This window comes from Protomyctophum parallelum (genome assembly GCF_964188405.1).
Source record: "Protomyctophum parallelum genome assembly, chromosome: 2".
In the NCBI taxonomy this organism is placed as follows: domain Eukaryota; kingdom Metazoa; phylum Chordata; class Actinopteri; order Myctophiformes; family Myctophidae; genus Protomyctophum; species Protomyctophum parallelum.
In genome coordinates, this window is record NC_139699.1 from 25,098,313 (window position 1) to 25,116,279 (window position 17,967).

At 45.4% G+C, this 17,967-nt stretch overlaps 1 protein-coding gene across 1 annotated transcript in view; it reads right to left on the reverse strand.

Moving 5' to 3' along the window:
• cep89 (centrosomal protein 89) overlaps positions 1 to 17,967 on the reverse strand; it is a 116,504-nt gene that overhangs the window by 56,057 nt on the left and 42,480 nt on the right. Inside the window, exons 16-18 of the mRNA XM_083760042.1 lie at positions 11,858 to 12,025; positions 9,387 to 9,528; positions 274 to 363 (exon numbers count right to left, since the gene is read on the reverse strand). Coding sequence (XP_083616168.1) covers positions 274 to 363; positions 9,387 to 9,528; positions 11,858 to 12,025 — 400 coding nt within the window. The remainder of the gene's footprint in view (positions 1 to 273; positions 364 to 9,386; positions 9,529 to 11,857; positions 12,026 to 17,967) is intronic.

Below are 17,967 nucleotides of genomic sequence, written 5' to 3' on the forward strand. Positions count from 1 at the left end.
AAAAATCATTGAATTTGGTTTTAATTCATGACAAAACAACAAAACGTAGGAAACCAAAAGGGACCCATAAAAGTGTGTCCGTGACCCACGAATGCATTAAACGATCTCTAACTACACAAGGTTGTATATAGAAAGAAGGTACGGGCATGGTGAATAGGTGAAATTGAGGTGGTGATGCTGCACTGTAGATGGCACAGAAAAGATGCTAGGTAGATGTTGAGGAGGTGATGTTAGCTAGATGTTGAAGAGCTGAGGAGGAGATGTTGCCCTTACCTTGACCTTTTCTTGAAGTTTTACAAGATGCACAGTGCCCTCCAGTATCCTTCCCAGAACCCCCTGCTTGTCCTGTTCCAACTTGGAGGCCTGGGGAAGGAGAGAGGAAGAAGGGTGGGTTACGGAGCTATGAGGAGGTGGAGGTGGAGGAGGAAGGAGAGGAGGAAGAGCAGGAGGGAGAGGAAGATGAGGGAAGCAAGGATGGGAAAGAGGATGATTATAAGATTGTAGGGAGTGAGAGATGATGCACAGATCAAAGGAGCGATCATTAAAGATGAACATCTTATTCAAGGGTGCACAATGGAAATAACAAAAGAAAACTATTTAAAATGTTGTTTCAAACTACAAACATTTTTGCTGGTCTTGCCCTCGTGCGGGAGTGGGACTGCCCATAATTCCGACATCCCATTACTCTGGCTATGTGGATAGGGTTAGTAATTCGCAGTCGGACCAACACGCTGTCAAACTAATGCGCCATCAGACTAATGACACAGCACCCCCTCACACAGCGGGATCTCTGCCTCAGATCACAGCCGGGGCTTTGGTTGGAGCAAGGCACTATAACACAGCAGGGGTTCTATATTGCCCCTGCGGTCAACCATGCAGGAAATGTATCCACTCCTGGTACATTGAGGGACCTTGTACCACGTAAAACCCTAAGTGTACTTAATTGTCTCCCAGGACTGGTTCATGTGGTTAAAGTGACAGCTAGACCAGTGGTTCCCAAACTTTTCCCCCGAATTGACACTAATTATCCCTCAGACCCCCATTTGAAAAGATATGCCAGGGACCCCTCCATAAGAGAAGATTTTTACGGCTCTAGCAGTGATTCTCAACCAGTTTAATTTCAAGGACCCCCAGTTTGACATGCATATTAGTCTACAGACCCCCCATTTGACCCCCCATTTAATGTAATTTCTATCTCTGGGACAGAGAGTGTACAAATCAAATGTTCTCTATCGTATCAGAGACTATCTCTCCACCCAACATATTTCATATGTATGGGGAATGTCCCCACCTCACTTGTGACGTGGATATCTCTTTAAGACACACCAGTACTGGCACGCACGGGTATATAAGGCCCAGGTGTGCGTGATTACACTGCTTTTTTGATCTCCACCGAGCAGTCCAAGACGTGGTCTCCTCAACGGAAGTGCAGAGCAAGTTATCAACAATAACTGCATTTTTTAGACTTTTTGAAAAGCAACTACTCACGAGTTCTGGCAGCCGGATGAATCCACTGCTGGAGGCAGGTTAGAGAGCTGGCGTGGATCGCTCCTCTCTGGATTGCTGTCACACAGCTCGTTTGTAGGTATAGCAAACAAAAACAGGGTAACCAGCCAAAACACAGTTACAGGCGTATTGCTGACATAGTGTTAGTTTACGCGTCCTGTGGTGTAGCCTGTCTGTCGACCTGTGGGCAGGGACACAGACAGGACCATTGGCTCCGTAATCCTGTAAAGCAGCGGAATAATCGCATTTATATGTTTGTATCACTGGCTTGGTGTCAGTTAACGCATCCGTGATGCATATTCCGTGGGCTGGAGTGGACCTGCGTTTGGCGCAGCGAAACATCAGCCCCGCTATAGGCTTATCATTTAACACAGCACACTATACACTGTATAGTATACAGGCGTATTGTCGCTGGGGCGGCTTCCGCGTCTTTGGTGCTGTGTTTTTTTGCTTCGCCTCGTGAGAGACAGAGCTCCCTGGGGTGTATTGCGGCTAAAGCCGTTCACACACCCTGGTGTAGACTGCGTGGTAGAACCCGTACGGACGGGGGAAGCCACGGAGCAAGCTTATCCTCCGAACCGTGGGTCCTGTCAGTCATAGACAGGACGAGCTAATTCCACAACAAACAAAGTTTGGTCTCCAGAGCACGGTGATATATCGTAGGGTAAATTGTTGCCTGGAAAGTCAAGCGGACTGTTCTAGTGGACCAAACAGTGGAATTTGGCATACGTATATACACTATATAATGCAAAACGTTTGGAGCAGAGTGTTTGTCTCCAACTCAAACACTCTGTGTCTCAGTGCAGCTAGGAAATTCAGGTGCAACCTCCTCCAGAGAGAGAGAGAGAGAGAGACATAGAAACTCAGTGGCTGTTGTTTAGTTATTTTTTTATTTGGAAAGATCCCCATTAGCTGATGCCATGGCAGTCAGCTAGTCTTTTGGGGTCCACATGAAACATGTTACCAAGAGAAAAAACAAAACAAAACAACAACACATGAATATCAATATGTGACTGAGAGACAGCAGTGTAAATTGCACATAGGGTAAATTGTGCCCTCACTTCTCAAGCACATTACTATACTCCCCGTTTTTTGAGCATGTTTAAACAGTTAAATTTGTATTCATTTAATATAACATATTAAAATAATAGTGTATATAGGTATTGAATTAAATGGAAACAGCAGGGGTTTCTCTGGGGCTGTGTGGGGCCCATGGCATATGTGGCCATGGCCATGACCAGTGGGTGACCTGTGGGTTCCCTGGTCAGGCGATAGCAGCTCATGAAGATCCTGACTCCTGTATGAATTTCTTCCTCTTGCCAGTTGAGGCTAGGAGGCTATGAATGAAGGAATCCGACGGCCATATAACACACTATACAGGGGTATTGCTGGTGGGGCGCCAGTTTACGCTCCTGTGGTGTAGCCTGTCTGTCGATCTGAGTGCAGTGACACAGACAGGACCAGTGGCCCGGTAATCCTTAAAGGCAGTGGAATAAAACGCACTATACGGGTGTATTATTGGCAAGGCGTCAATTCACGCATCCATGCTGCATATTCTGTGGGCTGGAGTGGACCTGCGAGTGCGCAGTGAATATAGTTGTGTATATTCGTACGTCTCTAAATGTTTTGATGAATTGAAAATGGTGGGCCCTATGCTTTATGGTGTCGTCCACTCACTGTTAACAGTATTTGTATTGAGTCGTACTTGAAATGTACTGTAATTCTGCAAACTGTTAGTAAATCAATCAATCAAAACAACAGCCCGGCCAGGCTATAGCATTAAAACGCACTATACAGGCGTATTGTCGCTAGGGCGACTTCCGCATCTGTAGTGCTGTCTTTTTGCTTCGCCTCGTGAGAGAGAGCTCACTTGAGTGTATTGCAGCTAAAGCTGTTCACGCACTCCGGTGTAGACTGCGTGGTAGAACCCGTACGGACGGGGGAAGCCGCGGAGCAAGCTCATTTAACACAGCACACTATACACTGTATAGTATACAGGCGTATTGTCGCTGGGGCGGCTTCCGCGTCTTTAGTGCTGTGTTTTTTTGCCTCACCTCGTGAGAGAGAGCTCACTTGAGTGTATTGCAGCTAAAGCCGTTCACGCACTCCGGTGTAGACTGCGTGGTAGAACCCGTATGGACGGGGAACACCACGGAGCAAGCTCATCCTCCGAACCGTGGGTCCTGTCATAGACAGGATGAGCGTATCGCTGCCGTGGCAGCCAGCTTCCGTGTTCAGGTGTAGTAGCGCACTATACGGTCAGTTGACGTGACCGTGGTGTAGTTCCGTCTGTGGAACTTGGTTCAGTTACGCAGACAGGACGTGCTGAGTCTGCCAGGAGCAAGCCCTGAAATCACAGCCATTTGCACACTACTGTATACGGCGTATTGCTGACAGTGTCAGCTCACGCGTCCGTGATGTAGTTTCGCCAATTTCGGCAACTCGAGTGTGCCGCGGCTGTCGGGCGGAATACTCTGTACGGTGCATCACGGCAAGGCCGTTCACGCACCTATAGGTGTAAACTTGCATGGTATAATCCAGTTACTGGGTCGAAACCACAAAGTAAGCTCCTTCTCATCCCGAGAATGCACTATGGCTATCTAGGCGCAGCTAGCTAACACAGGGCTATTCTGTCACTGCTTCAGCACCGGCTTATATACGGCGCTTATGTGACCATAAGGGCCCGGACCTTATTGAGGAGCTGCAGCGACCGGCTTTCAGGCTCCCCAGGCAGCGGGCAATGCTATTGATGCCCTTTGGTGAGGCGCCGTCTGTGGCAGCCCCAGGCCAAGCTGCGATAGGAGGACAAGCTCCCCCACGCTGCCTATTGAGCCGTCGGCCATGTTTGGCCAAAAGGCCAGTGCTTTGCTACAGCATCCCAAGGAGGCTGTGGAGGTGCACAGGAGGTGCAGGAATGCTCCGGCAAGGCCATGAGTAGCCTGCCTCGGTCACCCCTCAGGCTGTGCAACCCCAGTCAGGTTTGGCAGTTCCAGGGACCTACGGGTCCGGTTACAGGCCAACCGGCAGGGTATGGCTAAAATGTGCTCGGCGGGCTAAGCCCATCCCTCAGTCCTGACAGTTAAGGCCCCAGACCCCACCCGCTGTCTCTCGGGACAGCGGTTGTCCTGGAAGACAATTCAGGTGGACCCCTGGGTGGGTTCCACTATGTCTTCGGGAGGGTGGGGTGCTGCTTACAGCACTCCTGGCAAGGAAAGGCTGAGCGTCTTACAGGCCATCCTCCAAGGCGACTGGCTTGCCATGCTCGACCGGGGATGTTTATTCTCAGATCCCGGGTCTGACGCACTGACCGGCTTGTCTTAGATGACAGAACCTTCGAGTCCCGTGTCCTCCCATTCGGCATATGTCTAGCCCCCCGATTGGACATAGTCCTTGGCGGGAGGGCCTTTGCATCCTAAATTGGATAACTGAATGGTGTGTGCTCGCTCAGAGGTGCAGTGCCACAACAACGTGGCCAGGCACCTGCAGCACTTTGGGTACCTAGGCCGGCACCTCGACATGAGGCCTTGCAGGCGTCAACTCTCACAGTCCGCAGCGCTCCTCGGCATGTGTTAGAGGGCAAAGCAGGGACTCTGTCCCTTGCTCTAGTGAGTCGGGCCACTCTCAGGTTGTGCCTCCGCCCCTTAGGGCTGAGGGCAATCATGGTGCACTTTGTGCCTCCGGCTCTTCTGAACATGCGGCCAGTGCATTATCTGTCATTCACAGTCATGCACTACGTGGGCGTATCGTTGACAGCGTCAGTTTACACGTTCCACGTTGTTCCAGCGAATGCACACTGCTGTTCACACAGCAGAATGTGACGAGACTGTCAGGGGTGAGCAGGACCACCATAAGGTTGTATTACGGCATGGCCGTTTAAACACCTGGGTGTAATTCTGTGTGTTGGAGACCGGTTGAGCTCCCTCCTCATCCAGAGGTAATCGTGTGGCTAGGCCAGGGATCTGGCAACATGGCGGGCCGCTGTCCCACACAAGGGCGACACAATAGTCACCCAGTTGGTCCTCATACCGTTCATCCCTCACACAATAGGCCAGCAGTCCCTCCTCGGGGAGTGGTACTGTCTGCCTTACGGCATGAGCCAATTAAGCCCGTGGAGACAGGACAGCATTCTTGCTGTTAGCACTGCAGTGTCAGCCACAAGAATGTCCCTGTCAGTGAGGGGTGCTGCCGCTTCCTACATGGCAATGCTTAGGTGTTGTCGCCATCAATCCCTGCATTTTGCCCTACGGCCTGATCGGAGTGTGAGCCAGTCAGTCTATTGATTTTCACCCTTCCCACCCTCCTAAGCAGGGTGGTGAAGCAGGGTAAATGGGCCTAACTGTCTTAGGCAGATAGTCTCCAAGACTGGACTTCACTCATTGGCTTGTGAAACAATCCAGCAGGCATATAGGTGGGCAGGCAGGCCAGCCCCAACAGGAACATGTGCACATTCCACACAGGGCCTCGCTGCCGCATGGGCTTACGGTGAGGTGCCCTCAAATCTGAGATCTGTGGGACAGCCTCTTGATTGACGCTGTCAGCATTTATCAGGTTCTACCATTATGTGGTATCAGTGTGGCAGCCAGCACCCTTCTCACTGGGTGTGTGCTTAGCTCCGCAGCATAAACGCGATGGGAACTATGCACAAAGACGAAGGCCATCCACTTTTGACTTGTAAAACTGTGATGTGACATAAGGATCATTCCGGTTCGGAGAACAGGGCTCCAACAGTCAGCTGACCGAGTGTTGAAGGGTGCCCTGAGGCCCAGAGGAGCTCAGGTTAGGGACCCAATCAGGCCCATCTGGGGTTAGCTCTGGAGGCTCTACAACATTTAGTCAGTGAGCGTGACATGCTCAAGACAGCAGTCTTGTCGGCGTCACATCTGCAAGGAGAAATGGGGGAGTTGCGGGCTCTGTCATTCCATAATGACCTCTGCAGGCCTATGCCGGATGATGGTATAGTCTTATGCCCCAAACCGGCCTTTCTCCCCAATGTTCACAAAAGGGCACGTCTCAATCAGGTGATTGAGCTCTGTCCTACCATCGTCATACAGACAGACGACGTACAGAGACGGAGTCGGTCCCCACTCTGCCCTATTGGAGCATTAGATTCGTATGCCAGGGCCACACAAGGCCCACAGAGTAACGAACCAGCTCTTTGAGTGCTTCAAGTGAGAGTGCATGGATTACAGAGGTTATCCAGCACACAAACAGGTAGGAGTACCAGTGCCGCCTGGAGGGCAGGCACACTCCACCTGGGGACGCTGTGGAAAGGTGCGTCTCTGACAGACCTGCACAGCGGCGACATAGCCTACTCCGTCTAATGTACATTCACCCGGTTATACCGGCTGAACATGCAGCGTTCGCTCCCTTCGGGGAGTTGGTATCGCATGCTACTCAGCGGTGGGTGTCATTGTCACCTTCACCAGTCAAGCCAACCTTGCGTCTGGTGGGTTGGCTTGGGCGGCCCTTCACCCCTGTGGTCTCTGGCCTTAGCGTCTTGCGGGGCCGGGCTCTGAGTGGCGCCTAGCGCCTGAGCATTTGGCGGCGGATGGCGTCTGGCTGTCCGGCCGTTCCAGGGGTTGTAAATACATTACATTGAACATACATGATAAATCATTCCAAATTCAGTATGTGCTGGGTCGGAGCCCACTGGTGTTGTCTTTGGGGTTCTGGGACTGCTTCGCTTCCTCACGAGGTGTCTTACAGAGTTCCCCATACATATGAAATATGTTGGGTGGAGAGATAGTCTCTGATACGATAGAGAACGTGTGGTTACTTTGTAACCTATGTTCTCTGAGTGAAGAGACTATCTCTCCACCTCGATGTCGCTCAGAAGCGGTGTCGATCAAGTAAACCAGTGTAATCACGCACACCTGGGCCTTATATACCCGTGCGTGCCAGTACTGGTGTGTCTTAAAGAGATATCCACGTCACAAGTGAGGTGGGGACATTCCCCATACATATGAAATATGTTGGGTGGAGAGATAGTCTCTTCACTCAGAGAACATAGGTTACAAAGTAACCACACGGTCCATTTGGTTCCATTTGTACACTGACCCATAATGGTCCATATGGTTCCAAACTATCATTTAGCTGGGGACCCCCTGGAACTCCCTCAGGTACCCCTGAGCTAGACCATACGATCTGTTCTGTTAAACAAGCTGTGTCACAAGAAACAAAAGATATTCAGTGGTTCTGCAGGGGTGGTTTTGTGTCTGTGACTCTTGTGTGATGGAAGCTGTGATACATTAATCTTGAAACTACCATGCTGAATGGATCCTTAACAAGTTCAATTAGGTGTCAGACGCAGACGCTAAATAAGAGGCCTTTATTTCAACAGCTAGTTATCTGACAGCATGGGAGTGCTACACACAGCTGTGTGGTATTTAGTGTAGAGGTCAGAGAAGCAGGCTTGTTAGTGGAAGGGCAGTGATCGAAATATCCAGACCGATTCAATAGAAAATAACTAGAAAATATGCTCAGTAGAGCACAGAGCTCGGCCATGGTGGCTGTTTGTCTATACAGTGTTGCATCTGGCTCTGGCTGACCTGTGTTTTGGGACTGTAGGTGAGCAGTCATCCTGTGTCAACCCCCATTTTGTCCTGTTCTCTAACTTGGACTTCCTACTCACACTGATTGCTTGGATCTGGGTGCAAATGGATTTTCATCATGAAGATACTACACCCAGAAGGTCTAACCCTCAATGAAAAGCTCTCTTTAGGTTTTTTTTTGTTTATTCCTCTATCTAGATTGGTGCCATTCTGTCCATGTGGGTCTGTGTCTTCGTTTACAAAGAGCCTTGTGTCTCCTTGTGGGTCTTGCATAGGGACTGCATTTGCATTTTCTACTTCACGGTGTGTTGATAGAATAGCTCCTTTACTGTATGTGAAATGTATCTTGAGTATTTGTTGGAAGGTCTTATATTATTTTGTATAATCTCTATAGCTGCCAACTATGGATTAGAGATTTAGAGTTGTATTTGGGGATTTTACAATGCTGTCTTTGTATACTATATTGTTGAATGTATATTGTACAATTTACTTTTCATTTGTATGGTTGCCTGCTCATCTGGAAACTAACAGCCTTTGAAAGCTGCATCTTGTTATTTTCTTTCACACTGCCATCCATACAGTAAGTGCCACTTGCCATGGGTAAGAGAAAGAGAATAATAATTAGATCTAACTAGACTAGATCGTATTCATCCCATTAATATTGAAGCACAGAATACTGTATAACCAACACTTTTTCATACACACAAATTGGCTTGATAAGTAGTCTCCCCTGTCATTCATGAATCACAGTCAAAATAAAGTTAATCTGAATGTCATGCTGAACAAACACGGACGTGTATTTCTATGATGTGCATTAAAAAGTACCAGAAGGAAGTTGGAGTGCTGGTGATTCTCTGTTTTATGCATAATTGAATGCAAAATTAATTAAACATCAGCATAAAGTTTAAAAATGTATGTAGTAATGTAGTAAGAGCAAGTTAGTGGAGCACACACATGAATGAAAGCATAAATGCTGTTTGTGCTCTCAATTCATACAGGTTGTGGAAGACCGTTAAGAACTGGGTACCAAAACAATGTCTTAAGCACCCATAGCAACAGGTCTCCCATAGCAACAGGTGCCCGCTCTGACCTCTCGAGCCATGAAATGACAACCAGCCCAGAACACAATTATTGGTATCTTATGCGCACATGCACAGGCATTACATTTATATTTGACTTGTGTATGATACAGTATGTTGTCTGTCTGTCTGTCTGTCTGTCTGTCTGTCTGTCTGTCTGTCTGTCTGTCTGTCTGTCTGTGTGTGTGTGTGTGTGTGTGTGTGTGTGTGTGTGTGTGTGTGTGTGTGCGTGTGTGTGTGGCTTATATACCATGCATATTAGCTGGTCCCTCTCATGGCAGCTCCTCTCAGCCACAGTGACAACATAGGCTAAATACTGATCCGCCGTTAACTCTTTCTCTTTGCACTCCTCCACCTGTCTCTCCATCTCTCCTATCTTCCGCTGGACTCGCCTGCATATGGAGAGGGAGAGAGAGAAGAATAGGGAAGAAGTAAGATGACGGCACGAGATGAATCAGTGAAGAATGAGACAATGTGACAAATCTGTCCCCTGCAAACACATTGCACCAATGAACGCTCACACATGCACACAATATGACCACTAATCTCCCCTCATTTGATTCAGACCAGAGCTGAGCTTTATCGCAGTGCAGTTTGGATTTAACCCATGGACTGAGGCCGATTCTAAAAATGCCTTCTAAATGCTGACCTAAGTTTTCTGAAAAATCACCTTTATTTATTCTCGGAAATACAGTTGAGGGCAAGCCCTCATTTTCAATGTAGCCGAGGTTACAATTCATAAATACAGTCAAAACAATACATCAACACAACATTATAAATCAGGATACAATTACAAAGGAACTTAAATGCAGAACAACCAGTAAGATAAATCGATTGAAGCAGGAGCAATCACGGTGAAAACTTTTCTGGAGCATTCCTTTGAACTGACCGAAGGATGGCAGGGAGCTCAGTATAAAGGAATTTTGAAGTTCGTTCCACGAGGTTGGGCCATTGACAGATAAAGCTGTCATGCCCAACTCTGTCTGAGCCTGAGGAACCTTGAGCCTTAAAAAAAATCACTAGAGCGGGTCTGATACGTGCTATTGTTCAATTCCAACATGGAACAGATATAGTCAGGGAGCATCCCAGCAATGGCTTTATATAACAATGGGTGCCAATGCTTATCTCGCCTCTCAGTCAGAGAGGATAAACCTGAGTTCTCATAAAGTGCACAGTGGTGAGTACCATAACTATCTCCCAGTAGTCCACCACAAGGCAGAGTGGTAGACAGTGTCTAGCTGCTTTAAAAGTGAAGGAGCAGCAGACCTATAAATAATGTCCCCGTAGTCCAGGACCGAGAGGAAAGTGGACTCAATAATAGGTTTTTTACTGGAATTTGGAAAACAGAATTTATTATACAGAAAACCTAGTTTTTGTCTAACTTTGGAGACAAGATCAACAATATGAAATTTAAAAGAAAGTTTATCGTCAAGCCAGATGCCAAGATATTTATATCCAGAGACCCTCTCAATCGTGGAGCCATCTGAAGAACTTATAAGTACACTATCCAAGTCAATATTCATAGCCCTAGAAAACCGCATACATTTTGTTTTACTTGCAAATATTTATATAGCAGCATCAATTTTTACATACTGTACTGTACAGAACCGCAAAAGGGGTTTCCGTCCAGAAGGGTTAGAACACCAAAATGGGTTCCCGCCCAGAATGGGTTAAGGAGGTGGAGCTCATCTCTGTCTGGCTCTGTCTGACTGTAGTGTAACAGTTATAATATAGAGTATAGACTATAGAGTGATAACATTTTCAGAAATTATTAGACCGTTCTAGCTGAGTGAAATGAACAATGAATGCCTCTATCTGTTTGGTCATCATATACACATTACTTTCTCAAAATTATCACAAAAATTATTCCATTCACTGCCAAAGACTATTTTTTTCCCTTTCAATCCCACATCGCCAACCTATGATCCCCCATTTGGGTCTCATTGAAACCAAGAAATTACGTGATTGCAAAAACACAGCTCCCATCCACTCCCACGTTACACATTGGCATTTTGAAAGCCTGGATATCGAGGCTACATTGGCATTAATAAAAGCATTTTCTAAAATGTCTATCTCGGCTCCTGTAGCGTTCCACTTCAGAGTCTGCTTTCACCGGACCATAACAAAGCAGTGCACGGACGGTTAATTTATTTATTTTTTTTAATCGCTAAAGCACAGCGGAAGGCTCCATGATTATACGGTAGGGGGATTGATCGTCCATCCAGCCATCTTCAACCGCTTATCCACAGTCCGGTCGCGAGGGCAACAGCTCCACCAGAGCGCTCCAGACTTTCCTCTCCATAGCAACATTAGTAACTTCATTCTGTGGGACCACGAGGCGTTCCCAGCAGATATTGGAGAGGACCTCCCTAGGGTCACTTAGATTTTTCTTCATTTGCTGCTTTCTTTTGTTTTAACGGTTTTAGCTATTTTTGACAGGGGGGTGCCCCACTGCCCCGCCTTCGAACAAGTGGCTAATACCACTTGTATTTAGCCACTAACCACTTATATATATATATTTATTTATTTTACATTTTTTTACGGCAATTTCTTTATTGTTATCTACTATAGTCCTACTAGACCCCAGGAAATTACATCTGGCCACAAAAGATCAAGGGTACTAGGGAGCTACCATACTGCGTTTCGTAGGCTCAATATGTCAATTGTCAGTGTCAGTTTGTCACCTCCCTCTTCCCACTGTACAACTACTAGCAGAATTACCTGTCAGTCTGTCGTAGCAGCTCCAGCTCCGTCTTCATGTCCCTGACATCAGCTGTCAGGTTGGTTTTCTCTACGACCAAACTCCTCTTCTCCTCCTGCAGGGCAGACACTCTGTGGAGTAACTCCTCTACCTCGCCCTGCCTCCTTCTCTCCTGCTCTTCCAACTGCCTGTGAGGCACATATGTAAGAAAGACACAACACAAACAACAACCTTTACTGCTGTACATTATGAAATGATGGAAATTGAAATAATTTCCCCACAAATCAGAGTCTTGAAAAATGGGGGTTGTCTTATAATCAGAGTCGTCTTATATTCGGGACAATACAGTAATCTAAAAATTCCGGTCTGTGAGGATGATGGGAAATGGAGCATTTTGTTCATATAACAGTGGTGAATAGAACCAGTTTCTTTTGTAAAGCAGACAGTGGTTCTATTATGTCAATAACGTTTTCCCTACAGTCCAAGTGACCCAATTTAAGTGCATGAATATGTCATAGTCAAATAAAATACCTCTGCGAAAGTACTGTATTTCTCATTTTTCAATATCTCTTTTCTCTTTTTTCATAGTTAACATTTCAAGATATGTTTGGAGTGAGACACGAGGATATTTGAGGCTGCAGGAGATGCAGTCCACCTCTGTTAACTCCTGCATCCCTGTGAAAATGAATGATATGCCAATACTTGCTTTCATAGTTTCCTCCCCAGAAAACCATTCGTTCTCCTCTAGTTATAGTCAGCGGTCAGCCTGCAGATTGATCGATACTATTGAATTCTCATCACCAATCCCTTGTCTTGCATGCATACAGTAATATCTCAGTAGCAACTGTACTCACTATTCCGCCAAGAATGAGATCAGTACCCAAACTGTTCTCAGAGAAGATTGTGTGCACATCTTTTGCCTGATTTTATGTCCAGGTGCTGGACGTCACGACATCAAGGCAAATATCAAGGAGAACATGGACTTACTTTATTTCATTGGCAAAATGCCGCAACGTTTCGACCAGGCAAAAACTAAACTGTACAAGAAAATAAAGCATGTGAGAACGCCTCTCCTACTGCCTATGCCGGCGGCTTATGTTAATTAGTTTCCCGAAAATGCTACGGTATCCATATCTGAAAGCAGCTATAACAAATATTTTCCTAATACGCCATGACATAGTAATCACGCTGATAAACTAAGATAAAGAATAGATTTGCAAAGATATTAGCTAAATATTCTGGCATGCACATTTATGCTGTGGTATGTGGAGTTTAGAAACATTCTGCATTTTCCTAATAAATCCAGATCCAGTTTCAACTCACTAATCCTGCTTTCTGGATAACTCCCCTGTTTTGACAAATAAACTGCTACTGGACACAATTTGCATCAAAGGATTCAGTGGAGCTGCAGGCTGTTTGCATTTATTTGTGTCTGATTGAACATACTGTGATACAAAAACACTGAATGAGCTTTATCTCACTGTCAACTCTACACTGCTACAGCATTTTGCTGAAAATAACCAATAGCCAAACAACACTTTGAACAGCCATCAGCACTTTCTCTTATATATTTTTTTCACTTTTTTAATAATGCCACATTGACCTTTTACCGATTAAACCTCAGCATTATCACCAAACCACAAACACCATTATGCAAATGTGCTCTTTATCTTAATTATATACAGTATTTTGCCCACAGTGAAACAGCATGTATCCCTTATCCAGAGAGACTCACTATGAATGAACAGGTTCAGTCATTTATCGGAGGTGGCATTCACACCAGGATGCTTTACTGCCATTAAAACGAATCCTGCTGTATATTGTCGGAAAGTGCGCTTCGTTTGGGCAGGTGTGAAGGCTCATTCGAATTCTGGTGCGGATCAAATATATTTGAATTCACCAAAAAACATTTTGCTAACCCTAACCTGTGATACTGTAAACACACTGATGACTATAAATGTAGTGTAAAGTTATTTGCTAAACTTTAATAAATAATAATAAATAAGACTAAATAAGACCTAAAACCGACTAATGACAAAATCACGCAAAGCACATTATGTTTGCCAAATCTAAAGATGGAACAGCTGCCACAGATTTAATGTGAAACAGTGTAATGCCGAGTCATTCTCGTACAGTGGTACATAAACACTAGTACGTACGTTCCCGACTGCGTGGCATTGATACGACCTCCCGTTAATTCGACCATTACTAACCTTACTAACCCTATCTCTAACCCTAACCTAAACATAACCACAAGCACGGGAGCAGCGCATGTTCGCCAACCTTAATGCATGTTCGCCAACCTTAATGCGCCAACGTTAATGCATGTTCTCGAACCTTCATGCATGTTCGCCAACCTAGTAAATGCATGGTGGAACTAACGGGAGGTCGAACCACGGGGCAGCCCCCACGGTCCCAAGGCCCAACAATTGAGCATCGCCAGCCCAGGCAGGCATAATGCGGTCTATGAAATCACAACATGCAGTGTCACGTTATAGATTAGCTATTTTGAAGATTTTGACAATAATGACATGATCAGAAATCCTCTTGTGTTTTGTTTACTTTTTCCTCTACTTTTCAATTAGCTCCCCTGGCAACCCCTGTTAGTATTAGTATATTACTGTGTTGTTAGTCATCGACCAGTCGACCAGTGGTCCTCGAAGTGGAAAGACTCCACTTCGAGGACCACTGGTCGATGACTAACAACACAGTAATTTACAGCAGTCATCACAACACGGAAGAAAAACTAATTACAGTTCAAATTGCATCCAAGGTCATTTCAAAATATATGTAGCTGATTTAAATTTGAATTTGGGGGGTTCAGGATGGATCAAACTTGGACAGGTTTAACCCAAACCATGTGTTTACTCACTCCATTACACATGTGTAGTGACTCTAGTGAGTAACCTATCTTCCATTTTAGGGTAGTTTTCTGCTTCTGTTTTCTATATGATGATATGAAATTTTCCTTACAGCAGATATATGATATTTATATTAATTTATTCTTTGCCATCTGACATTGTGTATATATGTGTGTATATAAATATTCTGGCATGCACATTTATGCTGTGGTATGTGGAGTTCATTCTGCATTTTCCTAATAAATCCAGATCCAGTTTCAACTCACTAATCCTGCTTTCTGGATAACTGTTTTGACAAATAAACTGCTACTGGACACAATTTGCATCAAAGGATTCAGTGGAGCTGCAGGCTGTTTGCATTTATTTGTGTCTGATTGAATATACTGTGATACAAAAACACTAAATGGGCTTTATCTCACTGTCAACTCTACACTCCTACAGCATTTTGCTGAAAATACGCCAAACAACACTTTGAACAGCCATCAGCACTTTCTCTTATATATTTTTTTCACTTTTTTAATGCCACATTGACCTTTGACTGATTAAACCTCAGCCTTATGACCAAACCACAAACACCATTATGCAAATGTGCTCTTTATCTTAATTATATACAGTATTTTGCGCACAGTGAAACAGCATGTATCCCTTATCCAGAGAGACTCACTATGAATGAACAGGTTTTATCTGAGGTGGCATTCACACCAGGATGCTTTACTGCGATTAAAACGAATCCTGCTGAATATTGTCGGAAAGTGCGCTTCGTTTGGGCAGGTGTGAAGGCTCATTCGAATTCTGGTGCGGATCAAACAAACATATTTGAATTCACCAAAAAACAGGGGTTTCACTTCGCTGAGTGCAGATCACCGCAGGTGTGAATGCAATCCCATTAAATAGAATGTGCCATTGTGGGATGAAGAAGTTGGTATTTGACACACGAAGAGGAAGGAGAAGGCCTTAATACGTAGCACAAATGTCCCGTGAACAGACTCCCCAACATATGACGCAGTCTTCAAAGTATGAGGAAAATTTCCCCAGAATGCAGACCGGGCGGCCCCAGAACAATGAATATGGGCATTGGGGTCGCAAGAGTTATAATGTTTACCGAAGGGGTCATGAGTCTCCTTCAAGAGAGTATGTGCAGGACGGACGTTCTGGCCAGGGATACAGATCTGATAGCTGACCACATGTCAAGATGACCAATACTTCACCCCAGGAGAAGATCCGAAGGCGGCGAGGCCAGGGCGAACCCTGTGAGACTCCACTGCACAAGTGTTTTTGTATAAATCTATTGTAAAGGTTGTATGGTCAGGTTTATATGGGTACTATGAGAAGATATTTTATACCCCATAGGATAAAAAGAAAAGAAACAGCTGACTTGCATGTTGTCCTCCATATCAGGAGATTAGTGAACTGTCTGGCTGACCTAGTGACCTCCCCTGGTTTCCCAAAGTCTCTAGGAGACATTTACACCCCATGTCGGCTGATGTGGCAGACACTACGAGTTCATTTTATTGTCTCCACCAGGCCGAAGGCATGTGGGGAGAGTATGTTTTGCACTCCGTCCGTCCGTGTGTCCGTCCGTCCGTCCCTCCGTGTGTCCGTGTGTCCGTCCGTCCGTCCGTGTGTCCGTGAGCAGCTAATCTCGGCCACCGTTAACCCGCTCGATGCCACATTTTGCACACAAACTCCCTGGATGCCAACGATGAACCTCTGCCCCAAACTTTCCAGAACGGCCTGTTATAGCGCCACCAGGAGGCCGCTTTGTGCAAAACAAGTTTTTGCACAGTACACCTACAGATTTTGTCCAAACATCACGCAAATTGGTACACAGTCTCTCTAGAGCCATTCAACGAAACCGGTCTTTCAGATTTCTCAGACTCCATCCTGATTGGTTAACATTGGCTTCCAAAGTTCACAGGAGTGCTCAGTTTCAAACAAAATGCTGCAAATCATGAACACATCGCGTGATTTCCGTGAAATTGTGCACCCACATTCCCACTAGGCCGAGGACGAAATGCCACATGAACAATTTCAACTCAGACTCAAGGTGGCGCTATAACTGGCCGAAAAGTGTTTTTACCTCTAACTGCACGGATCTGTGGATAACTTTGTATGCCAACTCCCTAGAGGCCAAGGAAAAACCTTTGCCTGGAATTTTTCACATCTGCTCTTTATAGCGCCACCAGGAGGCCGACATATGTAAAACACATTTTCTATTATTACTCCTTCAGATTTTATCCAAATTTCACGCAAATCGGTATACACTATCTCCATAGTCATGTGATCAACACGGAGCGCCACCATTTCCCATCTTCCATCCTGATTGGCTAAGATTGGCTTCCAAAGCTCACACGATTCGTCCATTTCGAAAAAAGGCCACAAATCACAAACACAGTGTGCAATTTCCGTTAAATTATACACGCACATTTTCACTAGGCCGAGGACGACATGCCACAATTTTTTCCTCAAAATCAGCCTCACGGTGGCGCTATAACAGGCCAATTCCTGTTTTTAGCTATAACTGCATCGATCTGTATACAACTTATGTATGCACACATGGAAAAACATTGTACCTGCATCCCTCCAACACGAACCTCCGGCCCAAATCTTCCTCAACAGCCTGTTATAGCGCCACCATGAGGCCACAACCTGACCTGCCCTGGTGGAGACCTGTGCCGATTGGCACTTTTTGTGTTTTGTTTTTGTTTTCACCTCTGAAACTGATTATATGATTAGTAACTGTTTTGTTTTTAATGGTTTACAAGTTGAATTGAAAAAGGGATGACTGTTTTCGCCTCCCTATTAACTAAGTAGAAGTTTCATTCCAGGTTGCTCATGTGTTCATATGACAACATGTGGTGTAAGCCTAAACATGTTAAGTAAAATACAAGTTTTAATATAAAATAGGGATTATGTTATTTTAGCCTCCCTGGATCCTTAGAAACAGTATTGTGTTTGAATTAGTTTTTAATGCTAAAATGTAATGTTGGTAGGAAGTGTGTTTGTAGATGACATGGTAAAAGGTCCTTAGATCTCCTTAGTTGATAAGTAAAGTCTCATAAATAATTGACATACGTAAGAATGTGTGTCAGTTTTCCCCTCACTAAGCCATAGTGAGTTATTTGGCACCAGCCGTCTTCAAAAATATCAAAGCATGGTAAAAACAAAAAAACAAAAGTTACCTCCCCCTCAGTAACATACAGTATAAAACCCCTCAGAGCAGAGGGTCGTGGTCCCAGTCTTCAGTCCGGAGGGGAGAGGAGAGGTAC